Source organism: Ceratotherium simum, chromosome 14, assembly GCF_057802395.1.
Source record: "Ceratotherium simum simum isolate JZ-2026a chromosome 14, ASM5780239v1, whole genome shotgun sequence".
In the NCBI taxonomy this organism is placed as follows: Eukaryota; Metazoa; Chordata; class Mammalia; order Perissodactyla; family Rhinocerotidae; genus Ceratotherium; species Ceratotherium simum.
Window position 1 is genome coordinate 6,974,698 of NC_141913.1, and position 21,463 is coordinate 6,996,160.

The 21,463-nt window shown below is 39.9% G+C and overlaps 1 protein-coding gene across 4 annotated transcripts in view; it reads left to right on the plus strand.

The window, feature by feature from the left end:
- Positions 1 to 3,587: 3,587 nt before the first annotated feature.
- Positions 3,588 to 21,463, plus strand: part of PTPN2 (protein tyrosine phosphatase non-receptor type 2) — a 90,108-nt gene continuing 72,232 nt past the window's right edge. For 3 of the 4 annotated variants that reach the window (XM_087438940.1, XM_087438941.1, XM_087438938.1), the window contains exon 1: positions 3,588 to 3,751. In XM_087438940.1, the coding sequence (XP_087295066.1) occupies positions 3,683 to 3,751 (69 nt within the window). In that variant the 5' untranslated portion in view covers positions 3,588 to 3,682. The remainder of the gene's footprint in view (positions 3,752 to 21,463) is intronic. The other variant, XM_004421063.3, reaches the window with a different exon arrangement.

Genomic DNA, 21,463 nt, shown 5'->3' on the forward strand with positions numbered 1-21,463 from the left:
TTACAGAGTCATTTAAACCTTAAAATTTATAGTCACAAAAATCAGTACTGATTTTCTCAACTTGATAAAGAACATCTACAAAAAACCTACAGCTAACCTAACGTCATACTTAATGGTGAGAGACTTGAAACTCTCCCAGTAAGATCAGGTACAAGACAAGGATGTCCTCTCTCTCCACTACTTTTTAACATTGTACCAAAAGTTCTAGCTAACACAAAAATACGTGAAAAGGAAATAAAAAGTATACACATGGGGAAGGAAGAAATTAAACTGTCTGTTCATGGAAGACATGATCATCTGTGTAGAAAATCTGAAAGAAGTGACAAAAAATTTCTGGGAACAAATGAAAATAAGCGATTATAGTAAGATTGCAAGATACAGGGTTAATATTCAAAAGTCAATTGCTTTCCTATATACTAGCAATGAACAAATGGAATTTGAAATGAAAACCACAATACCATTTACATTAGCACCCCAAAAATGAAATACTTAACTATAAATCTAACAAAATATGTACAAGATCTATATGAGGAAAATTACAAAACTCTGATGAACAAAATCAAAGAAGGACTAAATAAACAGAGATATTCTATGTTTATGGATAGGAAGATACAATATTGTCAAGATGCCCATTCTTCCCAACTTGGTCTATAAATTCAATGCAATCTCACCCAAATCCCAGCAAGCTATTTTGTGTATATCAACAAACAGAATCTAAAGTTTATATGGAGAGACAAAAGAAGCAGAGCAGCCAACACAATATTGAAGAACGAAGATGGAGGACTGACACTACCTGACTTAAAGACTTACTGTAAAGCTCCAACACTCAAGACAGTGTAGTATTGACAAAACAACAGACAAATAGATCAATAAAACAGAATAGAGAGCCCAGAAATAGACCCACATAAAGATTATCAATTGATCTTTGACAAAGGAGCAAACACATTACAATGGAGTGAAGATAGTCTTCTCAAAAAGTGGTGCTGGAACAACTGCACATCCTCATGCAAAAGAATGAATCTAGAACAGACCTTATACCTTTCACAAAATATTAACTCACAACGGATCACAGGCCTAAATGTGAAATGCAAAACTATAAAGCTTCCAGAAGATAACACAGGAGAAAACCTAGATGACCTTGCGTATGGTGATGACTTTTTAGATACAACAGCAAAGGCATGATCTGTGAAAGAAATAATTGATAAGCCGAACTTCATTAAAATTTAAAAGTTCTGCTCTGTAAAAGACAACATCAAGAGAATGAGAAGACAAGCCACAGACTGGGAGAAACTATTTGCAAAAGACACATCTAATAAAGGACAATTATCCAAAATATACAAAAAACGTTTGAAACTCAACAATAAGAAAACAACCTGATTAAAAAATGGGCCAAAGACCTTAACAGACACCTCACCAAAGAAGATACATAGATGGCAAATAAACATATGAAAAGATGCTCCACATCATCTGTCATCAGGGAAATGAAAATTAAAACAACAATGAGATTCAACTACATGTCTATTAGAATGGCCCAAATCCAGAACACTGACAACACCAAATGCTGGCAAAGATGTGGAGCACTGGGAACTCTCATTCACTGCTGGTGGGAATGCAAAATGGTGCAGCCTCTTTGGAAGACAGTTTGGCAGTTTCTTATAAAACAAAACCTACTCTTACCATATGATCCAGCAATTGCATTCCTCGGTATTAACCCAAAGGAGTTGAAAACTTAGTCTACACAAAAACCTGCACATGGATGTTTACAGCAGCTTTATTCATAATTGCCAAAACTTGGAAGCAACTAAGATGTCCTTCAGTAGGTGACTAGATATACAAAGTGTGGTACATCCAGACAATGGAATATCATTCAGCACTAAAAAGAAATGATTTGTCAAGCCATGAAAAGACATGGAAGAACCTTAAATGCATATTACTAAGTGAAAGGACCCAATCTGAAAAGGCAACATCCTGTATAATTCCAACTATATGACATTCTGGGAAAGGCAAAACTATGGAGACAGTTAAAAAATCAGCAGTTGCCAGGGGTTGGGGAATGAGGGTAAGGGATGAACAGGTGATCACAGAGGATTTTTAGGGCAGTAAAAATACTCTGTATGATGCCATAATGATGGATACATGTCAATATACATTTCTCCAACCCATGGAATGTACACCAAGAGTGAACCAAAATGCGAACTATAGACTTTGGGTGATTACGATGTGTTAATGTAGGTTAATCAGTTGTAATGAATGTACCACCCTGGTGGAGGATGTTGATAATGGAGGAGGCTATCCATGTGTAGGGGCAGGGGATATATGGGGAATCTCTGTACATTCCCCTTAATTTTGCTGTGAATCTAAAACTGCTCTAAAAAAATAAAGTCTTAATAAAAAAAATCACTACCAACTCAACACTGGGTATGTTTTCTTTGCTTTTACAAAACTCAAGTAAATTTTTTAGCAGCTTTGTTCAGTTAGTGATATAAAATACTCTGGTTGGTGTTAAAATTTATGTGCAAAATCTTTAAAGCAAATGACCAACTTTAGAGATGGCAAAATATATATTTGCCTTCAAAGACAAAATTATATTTATATTCCATTATATCATACAAAGGAAAATTTTATTCATCTACTTATACATATGAGAAACTTTTCTGCTCTGACATTGATCTTTTACTAAAGAGTTTGAGTGAAAACCACTGCAAATTTTAGAATGAATTCATTTTCTAAAAATAGCTTTGTATCTGCATTCAACCAACAGAAGAACTTTAGCAGCTTCAAACTAAAAACTTTTGTCTACTCAATATATACCAGTGTCACACGCCATATACATATGTGTTTGTACCTTGCTCTCATTCTACAAAGTGTATTCACTTCTTACGTATACTCTCAGCTGTGTATTTAAATCCTTTAAATCCATGGCCTCCTTCATGCTGAACATAGTCAGGATAGTGGAAAGTGCATTCTGTCGCTGTAGCTCTGTTTAGTATACCAAGAGTCACAAATTTGGTTTCTAAGTGGTAGCATACAACTCCAGAAAAGCTTGCCTCTCCTTTTGCTATGGTGGTTTATTGAGCACAAAACGCGAAGGCGTACAGGAGCTAGCTTCCAGGCTGGTCTATTTTCTCCGAGAGCGCTAAGAAATTTGTTCCAAAGTTGGTCACAGGTAGCTAAACTGACCTAGATGATGTTTAAAATAAAACTCAAACACCGCATTTAAAAATATTAAGACTAAGAAGAAAAAGACAATTGAGACAGCAAGAAGGAAGGAGGGGGTCTTCTCACGGGACTTGCTTGGCCTGCTGCATTCCTAGGAACTTCGCAGTACTCCACCTCCTCCCTCGGGCCAGTCCGCGGGAGTCCAAGGGGCGGGCCACCTTCTGCCCAGCCTCCCCGGACAGCAGCCTCTGGGCGCCGCCCCCTATCCACCTGGACGCCCTCTGGATCACGCCTCCCCCGAGCGCCCCGCCCAGCCGCAGTCCAACCCGCGCGGCGCGAGTTAGCGCGCTGACGTCCGACGCTCCAGGTACTTTCCCCGCGGACGGCGGAGACCGGCGTGGGGGCGGGGCTGCGAGCGGAGCGCGCATGCGCTGCAGCGCCAGCGCGCTCCCCGGATCGTCGTGCGGGGCCTGAGCCTCTCGGCTGGCGCAGGCTCTGCTCGCGCCAGGTCGCTCCCGCCGCCATGTCTGCTACCATCGAGCGGGAGTTTGAGGAGTTGGATGCTCAGAATCGCTGGCAGCAACTGTACTTGGTGAGTCGCGCGCATCAGGCGCTGTCCTCCTCCGAGGACCCGGGATCCCGCCCGTCTCCCCCGCCTCCCGCTTGGGGCGGAAGTGGCGGCGCGCGGGCCGCGTCAGGGGCGCGCCTGCGCCGACCGAGTCTTCGGTCCCTGTTGAAAAAAAGATTTTCGATGAGAGTGCTAATCGTAAGCGCAAGCGCAGAGTTAGTTCTGGAAGGTGGCGCCACAGCGGCGCCTTGTGGTGGGCGCGGACGTGCTCCGTGGGCCGGGGGGTCCCGGGAGGCCGGGGCTGGCGGTGGGTGACCAGTGAGGCCCGCGGGCGAGCTGAGAGACGGCGGGGGGCGGTGAGGCCGCGCGGGGCCGTGGGGAGAGGCGGGGGACTGCGAGGCCGTGGGGGCTGCTTGGGGAGCGGGCTGCAGCCTCGCGGTCACTCGCACGGCCCTGTGCCTGGCTCTGCCCGCGGACACCTTTTCCGCCGGCCAGGTGTTCTGTAGCCGAGCGGGCGGAGGCCGGCCGCGGCACCCATTTCCGAAGGCGCGGCCGGCTCTTGCTTCGGTTGCTGTGGGTGGCTCCTGGGCGTCTCGAAGCGGCAGTGCCCGAACCGTAGTGGCGGCGAGAGCTCCTGGCGGATCAGCAGACTTAATTTTGTCAGAGCCCAGTGTCTCAGCGTGTGGGTCGTCCTCCACAAAGAGCTTCCAGGAACGAGAATAGGCTTTGTATAGTTAAATAAGGATGTCGTTCTATTTTTAATTTTTTTTTACGGAGGCATACGTTACATACAGTCAAAGATCTTATGTATGTAGTTAAGCAAGCTTCATAAATGTGTACATCTGTGCGAGCACTACTCAAATCAAAATAAAGAACCTTTCCACCACCCCAGAGGGTGCCATCGTGCCCCGTCCTCCACCCCATAGGCCACCACTGTTCAGATTTCTTATCACCATAGAATAATCTTGCCTGTTCTCGAACTCATAAATAGAATCGTATGTAGTTGAACTCTTGTGACTAGCTTCTTTAGATTAACTAGAGAACCTTTTAATTCAAACAGAACTTTTCTCTTTTAAAATGATTTAATTGCTTGTTCTTTATTGTTTAATTACTAGTATATTATTCCCCAAATTGAATTGAGTGGTGAGTTAAATGCTGCTCCTGTTGTTCGGTTCACTCTGTAAAGTAAAAGGGAAAAAAAGGGCTTTCCTGTAAATCTGGATGATCCTGGGTGTTTCCCCGTTCCATTTAATTAGATGACAGTAAAAAATGTTTCCTTTGTCGTTATGTTTAGAATGTAACATTTTCTTCTTGAACACATTAGCAGGAAGTATAATAAATACCCTGATTTACATGAGTACAGAGTGTGTTAGAACAGGGTACTAACTTTAAAGAATGCTGGTAAGGACTTCTCCGATTATAGAAAATTTTAAATGCAAATTCTAGTAGGAATCTTAATGTAAGAGCCTACCAGCTGTCTTCTCTAGTTACATTTGTTTTAGTGGAGGCTGCTGTCTCCAAGTTGCTAGTGATATATCAAAATGCAGATTTGAGAGGAGAAAGGTGAATGGCTACAACTTAGTTCAGCTTAACATTTTGGTTAAGCAGTTTGATTTTTTTTGTTTGGTATCATTAACATCCTTGAAAATTCAGTGAAAACGGTAATCCCTCACCAGAAAAATGCAGTTACTTACATCCGCTCAAAATTGCGCCTTCAGTTTCGAGGAGTTAAGGAAACCCTTCCATGAACTTGTGCCTCAGAATCCTTTAGTTCAGTGGGTTGGTCAATACAGTAGAAATCATGCAATACGCACTGGTTGTTATAGTAAGAGTAGGTCACAAAGTTAGTAATGAAAAGCAAGTCTAGGAAAAGTTTAGACTAAGTGTTTTCCTTTGACTCGAGAATATTCATTCAGCCATTCTGCAAATATGTACTGAGCCTCAGTGGTGTGCCAGCCCTTGCTCTGGGCCTTGGAGATTCAGCAGAGAATGCCACTGACAAAGTTCCTGCTCTCGCGGAGCTCACATTCTAGGACTTGTTCTCTTGAGGGCCTCATTGCAATTCCATATTTTCATTCATTCACTTATAACACACCTCTTATGTGCTGGTGTTAGACTGAGTCCCTGCTCTCAAGGATCCAGCCTTGTGGGGAGTAATAAATAGGTAAGCAGGTGAAAACATGAAAGTAATAAATGCAAAAGCTAGTGTTAAGTACAGGGTGCTTACATTCCCAAAGGGGTGCACCTGGGAGTTCTGGTGATGCTTCCTGGAGGAGTGAGGGCCTTACCTAAGTGTTGAAGGACAAGTTGGCCAGGTGAAGAGAATGAGGGAGGGGGAGAGAATTAGTGTTCCTGAGAAGGAAGAAATGTGTGTAAAGGCACAGTGCATAGAATGCCAAGAGAACTGCCAACAATTTAGTCTGGTAAGGAGTGTGGTCTGAAGTTGAGGTGCTGGAGAGATAAGGCCAGAGAGTAAGACAGAGCCTCTGAGGCCCTTGGAGATCAGACTAAGGAATTTGAGCTACTTGATAGGACTCACCAAGGAATTTTAAGCCCAGAAGTACGACGATCATATTATATTTATTTTTAGCATGAGCATTCTTCTACCAGTGGGTTGGATGGGGCTAAGTCTAGGCAGGTAGCACAGGCAAGTGGTCTGTTGGAGTAGACCTGAAGAGAAATGTTGAGCTCCTGAACAGTGACGGTGGCAGGAGGAATGAAGGGGAGATACAGATTTGAAATGGTAAGGGGATAGATCTGTTTGGTTTTGAAACTGTTCAATTTGAGGTATCTGTAAGACATCGAAATGGAAATAGTTTAATATATAAATTTGGAGTTCAGGAAAGGTCTGAGCTGTAAATATGATTTTGGAAATCATGAGCACATAGGTGATGTTTGAGGTCCTAGACGTGGATAAGATCACCCAGGGAAAATACAGAGGCTTGGAAATGCTGAAGGCCAAGGAAAGAATCTTGACGGACGACAACATTTAAAGGTGTAGGTAGAGAAAGAGGAGCTTGCAAAAATGACTGGAGAGGAATAGCCATAGAAGTGGGGAGAAAATCGGTGGTGGGGTGTGGAGGGAGTTGATGGTCAGCAGGACCACATGCTGTGAATGGGACAAATAAGGTCAAAACTTGAGAGGGCCCATTGAATCAACGACTAGAAGATCAACAAGTATCTTAAAGAGAGCAATTTCAGTGGAGTACAGAAGTCAGATGCCAGGCATTGAGAAGAGAAGGTGGAAAGAAGTACAAAGGAGCAAGAGCAAGTGTTGAGAAGCCCAACTTGATGGGATGGAGTGGGGAAAGGTAGCTAAAATAAAGCATGATTATGTGACTTCTCTACTTAAAACTTTCAGTGATTTCTCGTAATGTAAAATTCAGACCCCTCCTATGGCTCACAAGACCACATGTCCTGCCTCCCCATATGACTGTCTTCCCTCTTTTCCACTAGGTTCTGTTCCTTGAAATGTGCATGTCCATTCTCTCCTTAGGGCCTTTATAAATGTAGTTTTCTTTGCCTTATCACAACTTTTCCCCCTTTTCTTTCCCCTTTTGCTTAACTACCTCCTACTCATCCCTGAAGTCTCACTTCCGTACGGGGCCTTCCCAACCCTCCCATGCAGGGTATGATCCCCTCTTACATACTTCTGTAGCATCCCACCGACTTCCCCTTTAATAGCAGTGCATTGGATGTAGTGCAGCAGCAGATTATTTAGGGAACACAGTTTGCCTTAAGCAAACCACTATTGCTTGAGTAGGGAAAAAGTATTTAGGCTTTCTGCTTTGTACATGACAACAGTGTGTGATATTTATAATCATGTTTGAGAAGAGTTGTGCTTTTTTGGCAATCCTAATTGGACTAGGAAAAGAAAGGCTTTACTCTTGAGCAAAACCTCGATGTAACTAAAAGCTAGACTTGCTTAGTGGTATGAGAACTTACACTTTATACCTTATTGACGGTCTTGCAGGAAAAATGAATTTATTTTGAGTCTGAAGCTCTTCTGTTCCCTTACTCTTTTTAACCTCATTTGAACAGTTGCTTTTATAACATAACTGTTGATAATGGGAGGTTTCTTGGGAATGAATTGAGTTGGACCAGAACAGACTATTAGTTCGAGTTTATCTTCTTCACTGCCTCATCAGAGCTTCATGTAGGCAGTGCCAATGCCTTGCGCAGAATCAGGCACCTACTAGGCACTTGATAAATATCTGTTGAATAATGACTTCTTACCAGAGAAGGGTGACTTGATATGTTTACATGATTAGGAGGATAAGCCTAACGAGAGAGATTGGAGGTTGAAGAAATAGGGATAGTTTTTGGAGCCAGAAACCTTGGAAAACAGGAGCTGGTGGGATCAAGAGCACACAGGTGGAAGATTGGCCTCAAAAGGGCACAATTGGCAGAGGTGAGATTGCTGGAAAGGTCTTAATTTGCTCTGACTGACAAACTAGTAACATTATTGTAGTCTGAGTTTAGTTCTGCTTTTTTGAGAAATATTCATGAATTGCTTTTTGCCTTTCCTTTAGTCACTACTGATTGCTGTCTGAATCAGGCTGGAGCATGAGAAGGGCAGAGAAAAGGAATGGAGTTTTGTGAGCCTGTTGGAGAAGAGAGTAAAACTGTAGGGAAATGGCAAAAGCTAAGTCATGGAATAATGTTTCTAGTAAGTGGTGGCTCGGAAGGAATTTGGTTAATTAATCAGACTTTAGGAACCATTGAGCTCTTAACTGGTCATTTTTCTTTATTAGAAATAGTTCACATATTATCAGAGTAAGAGCAGTTTTTACGATTTGTGAGTCAGCTAATTTTTAGAAGTAAGTTATCAAGCAAACTTTATTCTTTTCATACTTACAGTGGGCAGCCAGTTAGGCAGGATGAATCAAAGCTGTCTTATTCTAAAACACTTCCCGGTACAAATTCTCCTACTATTGTTTGATCTTAGCGCTCAGTGCTTTTACATGGTTGCACAGGCCTTTGCTGTATCAAACTCCTTGAATTTCCTTGAAAATCACCTGCTTTCTCACACCTTGGAGTCTGCACATGTTGGATATACTCTGTGCCTACTTTATCTATCTGGGAAACATCTTCCAGACTAGACTTTAGTTTCCTTAGGCAAAGTGATATGCTCCTTTTTCTCTGATTCCTGAGCCCTCTATATTCTTTTTTAGAGTATGAATCACATTGTTTTGTAAGTGACTGCTTGTCTGTGTAGCTCCTTGAGGGTTGCATTGTTTTTTGTTTCCCCACCGTCTGCTTGTAGGTCTGAGACATGTTAGATGCTCAGTAAGTATTCACTAAACAAAGAATACTGCTCCCCTTCTAAAATGTCAGCACCTTGGTTTATTCCACCTCACCCCTACCCCATTCACAGCTGAGGATACACCCTTCGAACATGAGGTTGTGACTTATGTAAAGTTACCATGTCCGTTAGTGACATAGCTGGGGCCCAAATCTAGTCCTCGAGATTCTCATTTCACTGTTGTCCTGATTTGCCAATGTGACCGCCTATGTTGCCTTCTTATGATCTACTTGAGATTAATGGCACTGAGGGAATCATTTAAATTTTTGATGGCAGGGAGGGGAGTGGAATGTGTTATAATGGGTAGGGTCATTTTAGGACTGGGGGCCTTTAAAACAGTATCTGGGATCCATGAATCAGACTGGAAAGGGATTTCCAAGTCCCCTGAAACTGTAGGCTAAATTATGTGTATATATGTATGTACCTGGGTATTTAGTTTCTAGGTGATTCCATAGGTGTTGGGAGATTCTTAAATGGATCTCTGATTTCTCAAAGGGTAAGGACCACTGCTTTAAGGGAAAGCAGCCTTGGGAATGGTGACCCAATAGAGAAATCATACTGTGTTTTGCCTTTGACATACATTCTCTAGATTACTGATACCTATAATTATGGAAATCCAGATAGTTGTATTTGTCCCCTAGCCTTTCTAGCGTGCCTCTTGTTTAGTTTCTTGATTTTAACCACAGTCTCCAACAGCTCTTTTTGGCTTCTCCCAGATTGTTACTATCCACAGAATTCCCTGTTCCCAATTGGAGAACTATTACTGCTCCTTTGCAGTCTCCTACCTTCTGTCTCCCTGCCTAATCTTCTTGTTCTCTTACTCTACTCACTCTTCCAGAGGGTAAACCAGAGATAGGAACAGATAAGATCTGGGAAAGCAAAATTAAAATGAACATAAGTGTGCTCTTCACTTTCTCAAATAAGCATACATATGATTTGTTTCCCCTGGAAAATGTTATCTAGATTCTCTATGCTCTATTCTCTGTCAGCAGCGTGGTAGTTCCACTTAACGCTCCATTAAAGTCGTTATTTCTTGTTGGTGAGCCATTAGGGGCAGAGAATATTTAACCCAACTACTGTATGTTTTACCACAAAAAAATTTAATTGGATGTCTACCTCATTCCTTATACCAAAATAAAATCCTGGTTAAGCAATGATTTAAACAAAAGAAATGAAATCATAAAATTGTATAAGAAAACACTGGAGAAAATTTTTTGTGGTTGTAGAATAGAGAAGGCCTTTCTAAGCCATGGCAGAAAAACCTAGAAAAGGCTGATAAATCTGATTTTATGAAAATTTTAATTTTCTACATGAAAAAATACCATAAGCAAGGTCAAGAGATAATCAGTAAATTGAAAACATATTTGCCATATATGACAAAGGCTTAACTTCCATAATAAAGAGCTCCTACATATCAAAAAGAGAAAGGAAATACAAATGGCTTTTAAAAATAAGAGAAGCTGTTCAACTTCATTCATAATAACAATTGCAAATTATAACTACAGTAAGACCATTTTTCACCTATCAAAGATCAAAATGTTTGATAATATAACTGAGTAGGTGAAGGTATAGGGAAATAGGGACTTTCTTACACTATTGATGTAAGTGTATGTTGATACAGTGTCTTTGGAGGGTTATTCAATGCGGCATTGTTTGTAATAGCTAAAGACTAGGAATAACTTACATGTCCATTATAGGTGAGCAGTTAAATAATGAATACTATTCAACTGTTATTTTTTTTGTTTTTTTTTTGTGAGGAAGATCAGCCCTGAGCTAACATCCATGCCAATCCTCCTCTTTTTTTTTTTGCTGAGGAAGACTGGCCCTAGGCTAACATTTGTGCCATTTATATGGGATGCCGCCACAGCATGGCCTGACAAGCAGTGCATTGGTGCACGCCCGGGATCCGAACCTGTGCTGCCAGCAGCGGAGCGTGCGCACCTAACCGCTACGCCACGGGGCTGGCCCCTATTCAACTGTTAAAATGAACACATGAGATCTATATGGAAGGATTTCCAGTATATATTAAGTGAAAAAAGCAAGGTGCACAACAGTATGCTAATGTTTGTTTCACAGGGGTGGGATAGAGGGAGAGAGGGAGGGAGGAAGTCAGGTGACAACTTATATATGGATAAAGTATCTCTGGGAAGAAGAAACTGGTTAGTATAACAAAATTGGCCGTTTTAACCATTTTTAAGTGTACAATTCAATGTTGTTCATTACATTTACGCTGTTGTGCAACCATCACCACTATTTCCAAAACCCTTTGAGCACCCCAAACAGAAACTGTGTACCCATTAAGCAATAACTCTCTATTCCCCCATCTGCTAGCCCCTGGTAACCTCTACTCTACTTTTGATCTCTGAGAATTTCCCTGTTCTAGGTACTTCATTCAAGTGGAATCATACAATATTTATCCCTTTGTGTCTGACTTATTTCACTTAGCATGTTGTTGTCAAGGTTGAACCATATTGTAGCCTATATCAACTTCATTCCTTTTTATGGCTAATATTTTTTTGTATATATAATACCACATTTTGTTTATACATTCAAGTGTTAACAGACACTTGGGTTGTTTCCACCTTTTAGCTGTTGTGAATAATGCCATTATGACCCTTGGTGTGCAAATATCCATTGGAGTCCCTGTTTTTAATTCTTTTGGTTTTAGACCTAGAAGTGAAATTGCTGGATAATGTGGTAATTCTATGTTTAGGTTTTTGAGGAACTGCTAAACTGTTTTCCACAGTGGCTGCAACGTTTTGCATTAACACCAGCGTTGTTCGAGGATTCAGGTTTCTTCACATCCTCACTAACACTTATTATTTTCCATTTTTTAAATTATAGGCACGCTAGTGGGTATGAAGTAGTATCTCATCGTGGTTTAGATTTCCATTTCCCTAATGACTAAGGATGTTGAGCATCTTTTTCATGTGCTTATTGACCATTTGTGTATCTTCAGAGAAATGTCTATTCAAGACCTTTGCCTTTTTTTTTAATTGACTTTATTTTTTTAGAGCAGTTTTAGGTTCACAGCAAAATTGAGGGAGAAGATAGGCGATTTTTCATATACCCCCTACCCCAACACATGTATAGCCTCCCCCATTATCAAAATCTCCCATCAGAGTGGTAAATTTGTTAAAGCTGATGAACCTACCTTGACATTAACACATCATACTCACCCAAAGTCCATAGTTTACCTTGGGGTTCACTTTTGGTGATGTATGTTCTATGAGTTTGGACAAATGTACGTGTATCCATCATTATGACATCATACAGAATATTTTCACTGCCCTAAAAATCTTCTGTGGTCTGCCTATTCATCCCTCCTCTCCATCTCCCAACCCCTCACAACCACACTAATCTTTTTACTGTCTCCATAGTCTTGCCTTTCCCAGAATGTCATATAGTTGGAATCATACAGTGTAGCCTTTTCAGATTGGTTTTTTTCATTTAGTAATATGCATTTAAGTTTCCTCCATGTCTCCATGGCTTGATAGCTCATTTCTTTTTAACACTGAGTAATATTCCTTTGTCTGGATGTAACACAGTTTATTTATCCATTCACCTTCTGAAGGACATCTTCATTGCTTCCAAGTTTTGGCAGTTATGAATAAAACTGCTATAAACATCCATGTGCAGGTTTTTGTGTGGACATAAGTTTTCAACTCCTTTGGGTAAATACCAAGGAGTGCAATTGCTGGATCATATGGTAAGAGAATGTTTTGTTTTATAAGAAACTGCCAAACTGTCTCCCAAAGTGACTGTACTGCTTTGTCTTCCTACCAGCAGTGAATGAAAGTCACTGTTGCTCTATATCCTTGTCAACATTTGGTGGTGTTTCAAATTTTGGCCATTCTAATAAGTGTCTTTGCCTATTTTTAAATTTTTTGTCCTTTTGTTGTTGAATTGTAGGAGTTCTTTATATATTCTGGTTATTAGTCCCTTGTCAGATGTATGATATGCAGATATTTCCTCCTAATCTGTGGGTGTTCTTTTCACTCTATAGATAGTGTCATTTGATGCACAAAAGTTTTTAATTTTGGTGAAGTCCAATTTATCTGTTTTTCTTTTGTCACCTGTGTTTTTGGTGTCATAGTTTAAGAGACCATTGCCAAATCCAAGATCGTGAATATTTTCAATCTCTGTTTTCTTCTAAGAGTCTTGTAGTTTTAGCACTTACAGTTAGGTCTTTGATTAATTTTTAGTTAATTTTTATATATGGTAAGGGTCCAACTTCTTTCTTTTGCATGTAGATATCTAGTTTTCCCAACACTATTTGTTTTTTTTTTATATATTTTTTTATTATTATTTATTTATTTATTTATTTTTTTCCCCCAAAGCCCCAGTAGATAGTTGTATGTCATAGCTGCACATCCTTCTAGTTGCTGTATGTGGGACACCGCCTCAGCACGGCCGGAGAAGCGGTGCGTTGGTGCGCGCCCGGGATCCGAACCCCGGCCACCAGCAGCGGAGCGCGCGCACTTAACCGCTAAGCCACGGGGCTGGCCCTCAACACTATTTGTTGAAGAAACTGTTCTTTCCACATTGGGTGGTCTTAGCTACGTTGTCGAATATCAATTGACCATAGATCTAAGGGTTTATTTCTGAACTTTGTATTCTATTCCATTGATCTACACTAATTTGATTACTGTAGCTTTGTAGTAAGTTTTGTAATCAGGAAGTGTGAGTCCTCCAACTTTGTTACTCCTTTTCAAGACTGTTTTGGCTATTCAGGGTCCCTTGAAATTCCGTATGAATTTTGGGATGAGTTTTTCCATTTCTGCAAAAATTTTCATTGGAATTTTGATAGGGATTAATTACATTGAATCAGTATACAGGCATACCTTGGAGATGCCGTCGCATGAACTTAAATAAAGCAAGTCACATGAACTTTTTGGTTTCCTGGTAAATATAAAAGTTATGTTTACACTATATTATAGTCTATTAAGTGTGCAAAAGCATTATGTCTAAAAAAATAATCTACCTACCTTAATTAAAAATACGTTATAGCTAAAACCTGCATCACATCATCTGAGCCTTCAACAAGTCGTAATCTCTTTGCTGGTAGAAGGTCTTGCCTCGATGTTGATGGCTGCTGACTGATCAAGGTGGTGATTGCTGAAGGTTGAGGTGGCTGTGGCAATTTCTTAAAATGAGACAGTGAAGTTTGCTGCATCGATTGACTCTTCCTTGCATGAACGATTTCTCTGTAGCATGTGATGCTTTTTGATAGCATTTTACCCACAGTAGAACTACTTTCAAAATTAGAGTCAATCCTCTCAAACCCTGCTGTTGCTTTATCAACTAATTTTATGTCATATTCTAAAAACATTGTTGATATTTCAACTGTCTTCACAGGATCTTCACAGGGGTAGATTCCATCTCAAGAAACAACTTTCTTTGCTCATCCGTAAGGAGCAACTCCTTATCTATTAAAAGTTTTATCATGAGATTGCAGCCATTCAGTCACATCCTTCAGGCTCAACTTCTAATTCTAGTTCTCTTGCTGTTTCCACCACATCTAGTTCTCTTGCTGTTTCCACCACATCTGAAAGTTACTTCCTCCCCTGATGTCTTGAATCTCTCAAAGTCATCCATGAGGGTTGGAATAAATTTCTTATAAACTCCTGTTAATGTTGATATCTTGACCGCTTCCCCTGAATCACAGATGTTCTTAATGGCATCTAGAATGGTGAATCCTTTCCAGAAGGTTTTCAGTTTACTTTGCTCAGATCCATCAGAGGAATCACTATCTATGGTAGCCATAGCCTTATGAAGTATATTTCTTCTTTTTTTTGTTAGGAAGATTAGCCCTGAGCTAACATCTGTTGCCAGTCCTCCTCTTTTTGCTGAGGAAGATTGGCCCTGGGCTAACATCCACACCCATCTTCCTCTACTTTATACGTGTGACCCCTGCCACAGCATGTCTTAAGTGGTGTGTAGGTCTGCACCCCGGATCCGAAACTGTGAACCCTGGGCCGCCAAAGCAGAGCATGCAAAGTTAACCGCTATGCCACCGGGCTGGCCTCAAAGTGTATTCCTTAAATAATAAGACTTGAAAGTCGAAATTATTCCTTGACCCATGGGCTGCAGAACGGATGTTATGTTAGCAGGCGTGAATACAACATTAATCTCATTGTACATTTCCATCAGAGCTCTTGGGTGAACAAGTGCATTGTCAATGAGCAGTAAAATTTTGAAAGGAATCTTTTTTTCTGAGCAGTAGGTCTTAACGGTGGGCTTAAAATATTCAGTAAACCATTTTGTAAACAGATGTGCTGTCATCCAGCATTTACTGTTCCATTTATAGAGCACAGGCAAAGTAGATTAGCATAAGTCTTAAAGGCCCTAGGATTTTTGGAATGGTAAATGAACACTGGCTTCAATTTAAAATCACTAGCTGCATTAGCCCCTACCAAGAATCAGCCTGTTCTTTGAAGCCAGGCATTGACTTCTCTGTAGATGGCATCTTCTGCCAACCTTTACTGGCTTCAGACTTGGCTTCTGCAGCTTCCTCACCTCTTTCAGCCTTCATAGAGTTGAATATAGTTAGAACCTTGCTTTGGATTAGGCTTTGGTTTAAGGGAATGTTGTGGCTGGTTTGTTCTTTCCAGACCACTAAAACTTTCCATATCAGTAATAAGCCTGTTTTGCTTTCTTACGATTTGTGTGTTCATGGGAGTAGCACTTGTAATTTTCTTCAAGAACTTTTCTTTTGCATTCCCAACTTGGCTGTTTGGCACAAGAGGCCTAGTTTTCAGCCTATCTTGGCTTTTGGCATACCTTCCAAACTAAGTTTAATCATTTTAGCTTTTGATTTAAAGTGAGAGACATGCAGTTCTTCCTTTCACTTAAATACTTAGAGGCCCATGTAGGGTTGTTAATTGGCCTGATTTCAGTATTCTTTTGTCTCAAGGAATAGAAGGCCCAAGGAGAGGGGGAGAGATGAGAGAATGGCTGGTCGATGGAGCAGTCAGAACACACACATTTATCAAGTTTGCTGTCTTATGCAGGCATGGTTCATGGTGCCCCAAAACAATTACACTAGTAATATCAAAAATCATTGATCACAGATCACCATAACAAATATAATAATGATGAAAAAGTTTGAAATATTGTGAGAATTACCAAAATGTGACACAGAGACACAAAGTGAGCAAATGCTGTTGGAAAAAGGGCGCCAGTAGACTCGCTCGACACAGGGTTGTCACATACCTTCAATTTGTAAAAAATGCAATATCTGGGAAGTGCAATAAAGTGAACTGCAATAAAATGAGGTATGCTTTGGGTAGTTTTGTCGTCTTAATATTAAGTCTTACAATTCATGACTATGGGATGTCTTTCTGTTTATTTAGGTTGTCTTTGATTTCTTTCAGCAATGTTTTGTAGTTTTCAGTGTACAAGTCTTTTACCTTCTCAGTTAAGTTTATTCCTAAGTATTTTATTCTTTTTGATTGTATTGTAAATGTGATTGTTTTCTTAATTTCTTTTTTTGGTTTATTCATTGCTAGTGTATAGAAATACAACTTATTTTTGTGTGTTGATTTTGTATTTTGCAACTTTGCTGAATTTATTAGCTTGAACAGTTCTTTTGCTGAATAAGTTTTCTACATATAAGATCATGTCACTTGTGAATAGAGATAGTTTAACAACTTTTTTTCCAATTTGGATGCCTGTTATTTCTTTTTTTGCCTTCTGGATAGAACTTCCAGTACTGTGTTGAATAGAAGTGGTGAAAGTGGGAATCCTTGTCATTTTCCTAACCAATTTTTTTTTCTAAATAACTACCTGGTTTTATCATACTGTTTGTTGAATAATTCATTCCTCTTTCCCCCCCTCCCTCCTCATTTACAATACTATCTTTATAGTTTGCGGGATTCTTTATGTGTATTGGGTGAATGAAGCATGAACAAATGCCTGCCTTATCTGATCTGTCTCCACCTGTTCATCCTCATTTCTTGTATTTCCCTCTCCTGGGCACCACAAGTCTTGTGTTGCTTATATTGTTGCAAGACATCAGTTATTCATTCTTTCATTCATTTATTTTGTTTGTTTGTTTGTTTTTTGGTGAGGAAGATTGGCCCTGAGCTAACATCTGTTGCCAGTCTTCCTCTGTTTTGTATGTGGGACACTGCCACAGCGTGGCTTGATGAGTGGTGTGTAGGTCTGCATCTGAGATCCGACCCTGCGAACCCCAGGCTGCTGAAGCAGAGCACGCGAACTTAACCACTATTCCACCAGGCTGGCCCCTTATTCATTTATTTTTTATGTACTTTCACATCTTTGTCACTTTGCACAAGCCATTTTGTCTGCCTGGACCCTTCTTTCCCTGCTTGTTTACATGGCGTGCTCCTGCTCATTCTTTAGGTCTATTCATGCTCTTCACTCCCTCAGGCAAAAATAAATTCTCTTTTTATGTTTACTTTAAATGTGAGCATACTTTTCTTATGGCACTTAATAGACTGGCTCCTTGATAGTCTCAAGGAAAATTCTGAGGTCTGATTTTAAAACAAGAGAAAGTTGTCAGACACAGTTGGACAAATAGCAGTAAAAATTGACACCAAGAATAGTGATAGAAAATGAGAAATGGGTATAATTTTCCAGGGCCTTAATCCTATGCAGCAAGAGCTTTTTTGTTGTTGTTCTTATTTATCATTGAAATGATGAAAACACAGTCATAAGACAAAGTCTGCATTATTATTTGACACCAGAGAAGGTTCCACCCACACATGTGAGACTTAGGGGATTTTGATATTAAACAGTGTGAGCATCCACAAAAGCTTGGGTAAGGGCTGATGCCTGCACTTTCTTTCTGTAAAGATGAACAAACGAATGTTAGACATATGAAAAATTCAGCACCTCAAGAAAATGAGACTAATGGAATCATTTAGAGCATATAAAATAGTATAAGAAATAGAGAAAACTGGAATTCAGATTCCCCAAATGACAAGAGTGGATTGTAAAAATAAACTGAGAACAGGAAAGAGTTCTTAAAGTTATAAAACATAATTGTTTAAAAATTCAGGACTCTCTAGCAAAATAGTGCAGAATATTAGCTTGAGAAAAGTCTCTCAGCATTCAGGAAAAAGATCTTAAAAATTAATTTTGTGAGAGAGCATTTAAAACATATGAAGAAAGGTCTCAAATCTCTGTGATATGAGTTCCTAAAAGAGAGAACAGAGGAAACTGAGGTGAAGCAATAACCAAGGTAATAGCAGAAGAATGTCTCTGAGCCAAAGAAAGCCTTGAATCTCAAGATCAAAGGGGACTGCAAAGTCTTCACCAGAAATATATTTAAAAAGCATAAAAACCTAGGTGCGTCTGTTACTGAACCAGGTTGGTTTTTGACTGTTGCCCAGAAAGCCAGTCACCGAGATGACAAGATTGCAGCAGAGAGAGTTTTTTTTTTTTTATTGATGTTTTAATGGTTTCTAACATTGTGAAATTTTTGGGTTGTACATTTTTGTTTGTCCATCACCATATATATGACTCCCTTCACCCCTTGTGCCCACCCCCCACCCCCACTGCCCCTGGGAACCACATTCCAGTTTTCTCTGTCCATGTGTTGGTTTATATTCCACATATGAGTGAGATCATACAGTGTTTGTCTTTCTCTTTCTGGCTTATTTCACTTAACATAATATGCTCCAGGCCCATCCATGTTGTTGCAAATGGGACGATTTTGTCTTTTTTTATGGCTGAGTAGTATTCCATTGTATATATATATCACATTTTCCTAATCCAGTCGTCAGTCGAGGGACACTTAGGTTGCTTCCACTTCTTGGCTATGGTGAATAATGGTGCAATGAACATAGGGGTGCATAAGCCTCTTTGGATTGTTGATTTCAGGTTCGTTGGATAGATTCCCAGTAGTGGGATGGCTGGATCATAGGGCATCTCTATTTTTAATTCTTTGAGGAATCTCCATACCGTTTTCCATAGAGGCTGCACCAATTTGCATTCCCACCAGCTGTGTATGAGGGTTCCTGTTTCTCCACATCCTCTCCAACATTTGTTGTTTTTTGTCTTGGTAATTATAGCCATAGAGAGAGAGTTTTAATCACAAGGTGGCCAAGTGAGGAAGCGGGAGAACGAGTCTCAGATTCACCTCCTCAAAAATGGGGACTCAGGGATATTTATGGGTTAGAGGACAAGGTGGTCTGAAGTATGTGGATACATGATTGGAGGTAAGGAGAAGTGGGGTAATTGATGGTCGGCACAAGTGTAGTCAAACTTCATGGCTCTTCATAGGACACATGTTCACAAAATGATGGTGTTAGCATGATCTAAGAGTAGAGTTTTTAGCCTCTTGATGTCAAAAGGTCGCCTATCGGGCATTGATGGATTGGTGGTCTCAACCAACCTGAACTGGACAAGGGGGTCCTAATTCCCGAAAAACAGCTCAAACACCCATTACCATGGTGACCTAGGCACCAGGGAGATGTTGTCTATAGGAACCTAGTGGGAGTCAGGATAGTATATTGTCTAAGCAGCACAGTTAACAGTGGGTGGGGGAACAACTAAAAGCTATAATTAGTAATTGCAAAAAAGAAAAAAAAAACTTTAGTTACCAGCTACCTAATCATCAATGGCTAACTGTTTACCTTCACATCCTCATGAATTTTCTAACTATTCAGCATAAAGAAAAACCCCTGCAAGGTAGAAAAACAAGTTATCTTTAGAGAAGAACAAACCAGATTTACATCAGACTGATGTACTCTGATATTGGATTCCTGAAGATAATTGAGAGATGTCACCCAAGTGCTGTGAGAAGTGGAATAGATATAGAAAGTATGTTTGGGCAATGAAGCCAAGTAAAATCTAGAGTTAACTCTAAATATAGTTGTGAACTTTTTTTGAAATAACTGAAAATGTAAAAAAACTATGTATCCAAGTTCTAGATTATTTCTGGAAAATGTGGAGAATTGGGCTGTAGGAAGAGGGAAGTAAAACCCATGGTAATTTTACCATATATTTTAATAATAGAGATGTATTAATAGGTGCTTTTATTAGTAGAACAGTAGAACAATACAAATTCAAACATGCTTTTACAAAATTTAAGATTAATCCCCACTAGAATATAAATGATATTTTTACTTCTAAATTACTAGAGGCAAAGAGGAACAAAGAAAACCTTGATTAATATAGTAAAAAAAAAAAAAAAACAGGGGAAAGGAAATAAGCATAATATATAGAAAACAGCAGTGTTTAGTAATCACTTTTGGGTGAAAGAAGAAATCAGTACTGCCATTAGAGACTCTAGAAAATAATGAGATGACAGTATTCTAAACTTATAAGATTTGGCCAGTCTTTATTAAAGCAAGAAAGAAAAAAAGAATACTAATGAGCTAAGCATTTTCTTCAAGCTAGGGAAATAAAAATAAAATGAAACAAAACTGTAGAAAGAACAGATTGAATGCAAATGAAAGGCAGAAATAAATGAGTTAGCATCTCCCCTCCACCTTTCAAATAGGCAGTTAAATTTGACCTTCAGTTATCTTCCCAAAATTCTAATGTATCATCAACAGATGTTATCGAACCTGAAGTGAGTTCGCTCACCAGTCGCGCAGCAAGCCCGTCTGACACCGGGTGTAGTGGAAGAAAGTAGGAATTTTATGGCAAAGCGCTGAGCAAGGAGAATGGGCAGCTAACACTGTAATCCTGAACTCCTCAAAAAGCTACAAGCAAGGGGTTTTTTTGGGAGTTTTAAGTAGGGGAGCAGGGAAGCATATGGCTAAAGTTTACAGTGGTCATTGTAGCTTCTCATTGCTCCTGCCAGATGCTTAGTCTGGTTCAGCAAGTTACTGTCTTAGTGATCCTCTTGCTGTTCTGCAAGGCAAGCTCAGAAACTTCTGTTATTTTGTTTCCCAAGTTAACCTTGTGGGTACAAGGCATGGTTTCACCCTAATCCAGGGACATTTTAACTCCTTCATCCTCAGTTTCAATATTGTCTGGAAATACAGTATAAAACACCATTCCCAAATTTATTCTGGGAGTATAAAGATGGTCAGTATGAGGGAGTGTGATACTATAATTCACCCTAATAGATTAAAGGAGAAAAAACATGTAGTCATATTGATATCTGTTAAAATAGCAACAAATTTTTTTTTTTTTTTTGTGAGGAAGATCAGCCCTGAGCTAACATCCATGGCAGTCCTCTTCTTTTTTTACTCAGGAAGACTGGCCCTGGGCAAACATCTGTGTCCATCTTCCTCCACTTTATATGGGACACCGCCACAGCATGGCCTGACAAGCGGTGCATCGGTGTGCACCGGGATCCAAACCCGGGCCGCCAGCAGCGGAGTGAGTGCACTTAACTGCTACGCCACGGGCCGGTCCCTGCAACAAAAAATTTTTATATGTATTTTTTTGAGGAAAAGCGGCCCTGAGCTAACATCTGTTGCTGATCTTTGTCTTTTTCTTTTTTTTCT